The following is a 9,900-nucleotide window of genomic DNA, read 5'->3' as shown; positions in this document are numbered from 1 at the left end:
GGGGGGGGGGGGGCATGTTTCTCTTCTATGAAAACAGAAAAGCAAATGGGGAGGAAAAAATTCTCTACTGGAATGTAAGCTTGAGTTATGAAAGGAGAGATTTTTCTAGTGGCTTTTTTCTTTCAAAACAGCAATGTCCTGTTCAATTTAAAAATGAATACACATTTCATTCTTAAAAAGAAGAAACTTTATTTTAACATGTTTCAAATGTGGTTGTACATAAAACAAACAATTTTCCATGTGGAAGTTAATAATATGTTTCATAGAATGGCTTTGTTGTATCCTGTCGCTCTAAATTAGGGATTGTGTGCATCTAATAGCAGGGTTGGAACTTAAGTGTGATATTTATGCAGCTACTGATTGAACCGTCTATGAATTTTTTCCATCTAGAATCCAAATGCTGTCTTTTTGCATACAGAAAGGTTATATTTATATACCTCATACATCTCTCACGATAGAAAATTATGTGTTGCGAAGAGATGTGATCATATAAGTTTAAAAATTCTAAGCAGCCTTTCACTTGTAATGCTCCTGTCTTAGGTCATCTGCCTTACTTGAGTTATTCTGATGTTATGCTCTCTTGCTTCTCCAGGAAAGCATTGCAGCATATGCCACCACTGTCCCTGACAGCTGCTTCTACAGACTTTTCAAGTTTCTTGTCTCCCAGTGTGCTGGAGGAAGTAGATAGCTTTCTTATAAGAATAACCAGGTATGAGCACGTTTGGCTTAATATGTACAGTGGGAAAATATAAAGTAACTGAAACCATTAAAAAAATCTTAAGTTTTATTGTATTTTGTATACTCTTGTTTTGTTTATTCAGACCTTGAAAAATTCAGAAGTAAATGTGAAGAATTGGTTCCTCAGGTCCACTGGGTCAGTTTAATAGGCTATGGACAGACATTACACATAAACCAGTTTAAGTGGTCAGAAACTGGTTTAAACCTGTAACAGAACATAAGTTCAGTGCACATAAACCAGTTTCAAAATGGCTGAAACTGGTTTAAGATAAACCTGGTTGAATGTAGTATCAGACTTAACTGATTTGGGTCAAATTGGTTTATTCAATGTCTATTCAGCCAGCGTTCCCCAGCACCTCAGATGCTTTGCAGCCCCGGGTAGGGTTGGGCTAGGCTGTGCTCTTTGATCCAGAGGACAGGGCTGGTCCCACCCCTCTCCTCCCTAGCCAGAGCTCTGGGAGAGACTGCAGGCAGAGCAGGGTCTGCCTGGCTTTGCGCACTGCTCAAGCAGGGATCTCCCCTCCCTCTCACCGTTCCTTCCTCCCATCTCCCACAGCATGGACCCCAGCCCTATGGAGCCTAGGCATGTGGTATGCTAGCTAATGTTCAGAGGTGTGTGTGTGTGTGCGCGCGTCTCCAATTTCCCTGGGACAAGCAGACAACAGTGCCCACTTAGGGCTTTCTGGAGCTAATCAACAGGTCAGCTGGTAATGTCCCTCCCTTCCTTCCTTAGAAGAAGCTGTTTAAGAAGAGCTTGAACTAATGAGACAGGCTTTTGTTTTGCTGATGGGTTGATAACACTGTGGTTTTATCACCCCCCTGGCTAGTTTGCAGCCCCGTCAGGTTTGCAGACAGTGAGAGGGAGATGCATACACTGTGCGTACCCCCCCCCCTCCACCCCCTCGTCCTTTGCCTCAGAGTACTAGCCAGGGGCTGGGATCTGGCAACACTCCCACCCCTTGAGCAGCAAGCAGGGAAAAGCATGAGACAGTGCAGGCAGGGTGGGGGTTTAAACCCCTTCCTAATCAGAGCACCCGGCTGGGGCCTAGCAATGCCCATCTCAGCTCGGCATTGTGAAAGGGAAGGGAGGGCTGCTCTTGTGCCCCTCAGCTTCTAGCCTGAGCCACTGCAGGCATGTGCCTGGATTTCTGGAATGAAAAGGGAACATCTATCCACTTCCAGATTGGTTCAACCTTTGCAGGTTAGACTAACCTGAAAAGATTGCATCTATTCAGGCTCAGGCTTTTTGAATGTCTGTCCCTAGCCATAATGAGCAAAATGAAGTTAATGGCTCACTTCTCTGTTCGTGTCCTGAAATGTGGTGTCATGATATAATTAAAGTTTAAATTGGTGGGAAATTGCTTCAAGTGAAAAATGTTCATTGAGATTAGCAGGAGTTAATACATTTTTCCCTTTTACCATTGAGAAGAAATACTGAGGGGTTAGTTCAATATATGAATACCAAGACTGGTGAAAATGTGATATCCCCTCAAAATAGTCAGAAGTACTCTTATTAAGTAAAATTTGTGAACTGAACTTGCTGTTGAAATAAATTATTCATGACAATAGTATACTTAGTTCGTATGGAATTGCTTGAGAGGCCAGGCCAGTGTGATTGTTACTATTCAGCACTAGTGCAGCCAATATGAATTATGCCGTTGCTTTCTTTTGGTCTGCCTCTCTTTTTACAAATAATATTTCATTAAGATCTTCACGTAGAAGTTAAGCAGCTTTAATTATAAATGACTAATAAATTAAACTTTTCACAACATAATTACAGAAGTCTTAGGTTTTCGATATAGGCTCATTTCTCAATAGAATGTATGTAAAGGTATCTCATAATGAAACTTGAGGTTAGTGGGTCTGTTTACAAGTGGTTATTGGGAAGTGAAATTCTTTTTTTTTTTTGCTAGTGGACGTGCAGAAAGCAGAGAGATTGAGGGCCCAGACCTATGATGTTTGGAATAGGATGTATTACTAGGGAAGGTTTCTATTATAAGAACTATACATACATAAATACGCACCTACCAAATTCATGGCGGAAATGGGGTGCACTGTGGCTTCTTTAATTTTGCAGGTTCCCTTGCAACACCTCCCCCCCCCCCCCCCCCCCCCGCCCCTCGCCCTGCCACTGATTGGTGGAGGGGCCTTGGTTGCAGCTCTCTTCTGATTAGCAGGAAGGCAGAAACTATGGTTTTAAATATGGTGCTGTTTTTGCCTCCTGCCACTGATTGGCTGAGGGGCCCTGGATGGCCCTGCTATTTGCTGCTGACTGGCGGGGAGACAAAAATAGCACCATGTTTAAAACTGCGGTTTTAGTTTCCTTGCTAATCAGGAGGGAGTGGCGGGGTCCTCTGCTAATCAGCAGCAAGGGTGGGAGCAAGGGGCGAGGCGCGCTATGGGGAATATGCAAGGTTAAAGGAGCTTCCGCACGCTCTACTTCCACCATGAATTCAGTAGGTCCCTGTACATAAATACTGAATTCTTGGGCTAAAGCTGAGTGGCCCATTTTACTTTTTGCTTTTTAACTACACAATTTTAAGGCTTTAAATGATTGTTTCAGTGCTTATTCCCAGTGAAACAGACCGTGAAGCTGTTTTTATAAGCAGAGGACTTAAATCAAGGGTGTCAAACACATCTGGCTCTGCAAACAAGATGAGTGGCAGATAGCCAGTCCACAGGCAGGATCAGGCCCATGGATCCCAATGCCCATGTATCTGATCTAGCATATGTGGCATCTGTGGTTTCAGGACAATTGGACCCAGTGAGCACTGCAGGCAGTGCATGTCTTGGGCACTGGACATGGGGCTGATCTGGCACAGCATGTGGGGCAGCAACAGTGCCATGTTATAGAGCTCCCTGGGGCTGGATCCAGCTCTTGGGCTTTATGTTTGACACCCCTGACTTAAATGATTATATAAATAGGTCCCCACATAAATTAGTGAAATAATGTTTTTGGTGAATTTGTTTTGATGCAGTAGGTTGCCTTTCTGATTGACCTTTTTTAATTCATACATTTTTTTTTTAATTTCCCCCCAGTTCTTTTGCCACTCCAGAGGTAGAACTTACACTGTTGGCTTTTGCCTTAGCCAGAGGTAGTGTTGCCAAAGTTTTAAGTTCACTCTGTACGATCACTGATCATCTGGACACGCCATATAAAGCTTCATCACTTATTGCTTCCATGGCAACAGTTAGACAAAATCTGCTTTATAAATATGGTAAGTAGCTCATAGGCCTATGCAAACATTACTGAAATGAATGGTAATTGCCTTCTTCCTCGTATGTACAGAGCATCACAGCTCTCCAGGTTTTGTTTATGCAAATCATTCCTTGATCATTTACATCTTTGTTCTAGAGTGTTTTTTCAGCTTGATATAATCTTCATTAGATGAAAGTATGTGCACTTGTGGTTCTTGCATCAGATCAAAGCTAATCTTAGAATATATACAACATGGGCGACTGGTGCCCAAGGTTCCCTCTAAGCTGCGCGCGTGTGGCCGTGCACAAGTAAAAATCCTGCTGTGCACCAACTTTTTAATGCTGCACACACACACACACCCCTCCCCCGCCCACCCCCCCGGGAGAGGAGCTGGGCGCAGAGTGCAGCGGAGGCACCGGGGCTGGCGTGGGACACTTACCGAAGGTAAGCTCCTCACTCCTCATGCAGGGCAGGCAGCAGCTTCTCCCCGAGGTGGGGATGCGGGCTGGGGCTGGTGGCTGGCACAGGCTCTGCTGGCTCTGGGGAACTGCTCCGCCGGCTCCGGGGAGCTGCTCTGCACCCCCAGATTGCCTCGGGAAGCAAGGAGGCACATGGCGTCAGGGCTGAGGCGTGGAGCAGTTCCCTGGAGCCAGCGGAGCCTGTGCCAGCCCCAGCCCCCATCCCTGCCTTGCCTCACCTCGGGGAGGAGCTGCTGCCTGACCCACGTGAGGAGTGAGGGGCTTACCTTCGGTAAGTGTCCCATGCCGGCCCCTGTGCCTCCCTTTCAGTTCTGTCAATTGATTGTGTCCGGCCCATGGCTGGGCCACAGCATCAGTTTTACCAATTGATTGTGTCCGGCCCATGGCTGCCCCACAGTGCTCCACTATACAGCTGTAGGCAGCAGTTAGCATGGGGAAGGGTGGTGGCCAAACCCTGCCCGCTCCCACCTGGACACTTGCTATGGGACACTTACTGGCAGACGGTGCTGAAAGGGGCAGGCAGGACTGAAGCGGCGTGCTCACGGACCAAAGCGGCGCGCTCATGGACCCCTATTCCTTAGAGGGAACGTTGCTGGTGCCTCCTGAGGGGGGGGGCACTTGCCCCAACAGCACCCAGTCAGCAACCGGCAACAGCTGATTGTGCCAGCCAATTGCGCTGACTGAAGGGGGGTCCCCTGCGGCCAATCACGCTGGCCCAGAAGCGCTGTGCCACTGGCACTTCCAGGTCAGCACGACACTTCTGGATTTGCGCGATCGGCTACAGTCAACGCGATCGGCCACAGGGGAAACCCTCCCCCAGTTGGCGGGATTGGCTGCAGGAGGACTGCGGGATCACTTCTCGTGGTGCCCCCACTCCTCAACCGGCGCTCTCGGGGGGCACCAGCACTCTCGCCTGTCCCACCTGCCTGTCAGGGGGTGCATCACTGCTCTCAGGGGGTGCACGTGCACCCCCTATGCGTTGCCATTGATATACATGGGCTTTGTGGTTCTTCCAAGGACCAAAGTGATAACACTTTGGAGCAGGAAGTCTGCAATTTTGGCTTCAAGAACTTCATGGATATTTTCTTTTATAGTAAGATGGTAAAGGTGTTTCATCTATATCAAAGTTACCTGGTTACATTAGTCTGATCCTACAGTAGATTTCATTAAATTTCTTTTCTCAGTCTTTTTTAGTAAGTAGAGTGCCATTATGTGTAAATTTTTGTCAGCGAATCATAGGGTTGGGAGGGCCTTTCATGGCCATCTAGTCCAACAGATGTAGGATTTGATGTTCTTAAACTGTCCCAGAGATGCATATCCAGCCACTTCCTGAAAACTTTCAGTGAAGGGGATTCTAAAGTTCCCTAGTCAGCTTGTTTATTGGTCTGCTGAAGACTCATTCTTGTTGTAGGATTAACATAGTTTCATAATTTTTCATTTCACAATTGATAAAGTTTAGAGTTGTATGTGGACATGTTGCTTTCACTTTCCAGTCCTAAAACTGTGGGCATTCGTACCAGGCCTGCTGACATAAACCTGATACAGAGAAATATATTGATCAGATTCAACCACCAACTGGCCTATGACTAGGCTTGGCAGAATTTGATTTTATTTTGTAATAAGTTTGATGGCTAAAAGCAATGTCATTTTAAGCAGTTATTAACATTTTTATCCATTTACATTTTCAGGATTGCACAAAATTAGGGGTGTTGGGGACAGACAATTTAGTAATGCCAGTATACTGTTAAAAGTTTTATAAAATCACGTGTCAAAATATAAGAAGTAAATATCCATAAATCTATTAATCATACCAGCTTTAAATTATTCTGTTCATTCATCAGGAAAGACCCAGGCAGGCAGGGATTAGAAAAGGGCAATGGCACTCCCAGAGCTCTGGGAACATGGTAGGAGGTGGTATCCATCCTTGCCCCCACCCCCCCTGTTTAGCCAGCCTGGACCCTGCTGCCATGGGGCTGAAGCCTCAAATACTCTTCTACCTCCACTCCACCCCACCCCTTTCCCCAGTTTGTATAGGGGTTTGTTTAAGTAGCCTGTAATCTCCCTCAAGCATGTTTCCCCCCACCTGTGAGAGAACACCTAATTGCTTAACTGATGAGTCATTAGGCCTGAATGAGCAGATAATTGGTTAATTGACAGATCATTTGGCCACCCATTGTTTTCCTCTTTAACCCCCCCAACCCTCTGTCTCTTTGTCCGCTGTCCAGGAACAGGGGTAAGGGTTCCCTGTTACAATCTCCCTTCTCTAAATTGTGATTATTATTGATGGAAATATTTTTTCACCAGCCAGTGAGTGAATGGTGAAATCAGTGTTTATTGATATTTATCAGTAAAAATCGAACCCTGCCAAGCCTACCTATGACAAATGTAAGCATTTTAACTGCAAAAGATTATTAATGGAACATTAGGTTCAACAGTCTGGAAAGTCATTTTTTTTTTTCCCTGACAACCGTGTTCTCTGTTTCCCAGTATAAAGATAGTATTTAGTATGTCATGTGTTGTGAACTCCAAAATGCATGTGCTACAGTTGAAGGAATTCAGACTGTGATAGCGTCAATTTCCTATCTTGGTTGAGACGTTAATTGTATACAAAGTCACAAAAACATAAATTTCTTTTATTTATTTATTTATTTATTTAAAGATACAAAGTAAAACGACTACGTTTTCCCTTTTAATATTTTTTTAGTATTTTTGCTTTTTGTGTATGAAGACCTTAAAACTTACCAATAGTTTTCCTATTGTTACTGACAAACCTATTGCTTTTCTTGTGTAGGAAAACCGTTACGGCTAACTCTGCAAGCATGTGATGTCAAGGGGAAGGAAGATAAATCAGGGCCTGAAAACCTCCTTGTGGAGCCTTGGACTGGGGATGGTAAGTACATAGATGTAGTTTTAAGATGACCAGCAAGATACCTGGAAGTTGTGCACATTGGGATTCAGCTTGTCGTGTTGGGTGGGTGTATTTATGACCAAGAACTATTGCCAAGTTTTGTTACTTCCACGAGACTGCACTTGTCACTTATCCAGTCTCCAGCTAAAACGAATGGGTCTCTTTTCCCCAGCAGCTTGCTTTTGATGCCATCAGCTTAAAAAAGGAATTTGGAGCTTTCTCATTTTTTCCCTCCCAGATTTAACGTGAAAGATAGGAGACTGAATGATCCTGGCAGTGTTATTTTGGCCTTAGCAGAACAGCAAAGTTATCTGTCATTCAGTGCCTCCAGTACTGTTTGGTGGAAATTACTACCCGCTAACATTTAGTAATTGCAAGAGGTTTTTTTTTTCCATTTACAAATGTTGTAGTCCCACAAGAGATTGTAGAAAGATATGTTAACATGACACTGTGTTATTTGTGTTCTTGGTCACGTTGTCTTTCTGATCTGAACTGCAGATGTCAGTATGTTAATGTTTTGTTTAAAATCCCAAGCAAAACATTTGGTTCTCTCTCAACTTAACGAAGCATTGTTGTAAAGCAGAATTGCTGGATTTTAATTTCCTCCTCTTATAATTTTTATTCAATTAATTTTTATGGTAATAATTCTCAAAGCTTCATCTTCTTTTCAATTTTACTTTAGGTTTTCTTACTGAGACTGGAAAGACCAGAGCAAGCATCATTCTCTGTACAGGGACTGAATGTTTGTTCCAGGTGACACAAATTAGAGTAAAGGTAAGGAGCTGCTTTACATTATTCAAGCAGACTTTTTGTATTTATATTTTCTTAGTAGTGTAGCATTTTAACCAGTGAAGTGCACAGTTATTTGAATGAGCTACTCTGTGGCTGATTGGTAAAAAGTGTGAATATATTTAAGGAGTGGCATCAGTTTGGGTTTTATACTTGTATAAATCACAGGAAACTTGGACAAAAAACTGCCACAGCCATGCTGTGTACAGAATTCTATCTATTTTGTGTTCCATCTATCTGTGGTCAGGTCAGGACTGAAAAACTGCTACTGCTATGACCATAAGTGGTAGAACCTGTACTGGTCGATGCCAAGTGCTAGGCAGCAGTTAATTAACCTGATAACCTCAAGAAGTACAGATGAGTGCCCGAGGAGGGTGGAACCCTTGATGGAGAAAATGCCATCAAAAGGCAGATGAGCATAATCGCTTTAGTGATTTTTGCCAACAGCATCCACACAGGACAGATTGGGCTCTTCAGCTATGGCTGGCAACCAATCTAGGAACAGAGCCCCGAAAGGCAGGCAGATGGAAGACCTCCTCTGCACTGGCAACTCCTGCAGCATAGCTGGTTTCAAATGTATCAATTCCTGCCCTTCCTTTGGACCAAACCAGTGTTGCCAAAAGGGGGATACTGATGCATTAGCAAAGCAATATCTCCGTATCAGCTTCCCAGGCTATTGCAGCTGTACTGCCTGGAGAGGACACTCCATCCTTGCTGGCAGCAAGGACACAATACAGAATGTGGCAGTTATAGGTTATAAGCTTTCACTTGATTGACATGGAGAAGGGTGCCACGGGTCACCTTCGGCGGGAGTAATCCTCGCGTTCCACTGGTCCGCTACTGTCTACCATAATGTTGGGCAGCCCCTGAGCAGTTAGGTGCTGACCCATCACAGTCGTTCTGCCTCATTGGTGCAGGCCAAGAGCCAATAAGCAGATGGAAACCCTTGCATCTGGTAAAAACGAGAAACCGAGAACTTTCCACCTTGGAAGCTGGAATGTCAGGATCATGTGGCCTGGCCTGGCCTGGCCTGGCCTGACAGACGACGATGACCTACAGTACACGAGCAGCATACAGAAGTCAGTCTTGATTGACCGCAAGCTGTACAAACTCAACATTGACATTGCAGCACTCCAGGAAACAAGACTTGCAGATGCTGGTTCTATCGGAGAGACCAATTATACCTTCTTTTGGCAAGGTAAAAGCACTGAAGAAAATTGTCTGCACAGTATCAGCTTTGCTGTGAACCACAAGGTGGTAAAGCTTATAGAAACACCCATTGGGAAGTCAGAGCACGTCATCTCACTTAGACTTCAGATGACCACTGGCTTTGCGAACATCATCAACACTTATGTACCAACACTCAACTCCAGCCCTGAGGAGAAGGATAAATGTTATGACATTCTGCACCAGATTGTCAAAGGAATACCATCAACTAATCAACTGTTCCTCCTCGGAGACTTCAGTCCAAGAGTTGGCGTAGACAACGACTCATGGCCGGATTGCCTAGAACATTTTGGCATCAGCAAGATCAATGAAAACGGTCAACGATTTCTTGAATTCTGCACCCAAAACTAACTGTGCATTACCAAGTCATATTTTGCTTGAAAACCAACTGTGCATTACCATTTTGATGGAAAAGATCACCACAGAATGTCATGGCAACATCCGTGATCAGGCCACTGGCACCAACTAGACCTTGTTATTGTTAGGAGGAAAGATCTACCTTCAGTGCAGAAGACCTGCACATTTCACAGTGCCGATTGTGACACTGACCACTCCCTGAT

General features: G+C 44.6%; 1 protein-coding gene across 1 annotated transcript in view; it reads left to right on the top strand.

Annotated features, from left to right (window-relative positions):
• Positions 1-9,900, top strand: part of ZZEF1 (zinc finger ZZ-type and EF-hand domain containing 1) — a gene marked incomplete at its 5' end in the record, with an annotated part of 88,890 nt that overhangs the window by 14,279 nt on the left and 64,711 nt on the right. The window contains 4 exons of the mRNA XM_025210626.1: positions 593-709; positions 3,778-3,956; positions 7,208-7,306; positions 8,007-8,098. Of these exons, the coding sequence (XP_025066411.1) occupies positions 593-709; positions 3,778-3,956; positions 7,208-7,306; positions 8,007-8,098 (487 nt within the window). The remainder of the gene's footprint in view (positions 1-592; positions 710-3,777; positions 3,957-7,207; positions 7,307-8,006; positions 8,099-9,900) is intronic.

Source organism: Alligator sinensis, unplaced genomic scaffold, assembly GCF_000455745.1.
Source record: "Alligator sinensis unplaced genomic scaffold, ASM45574v1 scaffold419_1, whole genome shotgun sequence".
In the NCBI taxonomy this organism is placed as follows: Eukaryota; Metazoa; Chordata; order Crocodylia; family Alligatoridae; genus Alligator; species Alligator sinensis.
Note: the sequence above shows the minus strand (reverse complement) of the source record. Positions and strands in the feature narration are given on the sequence as shown.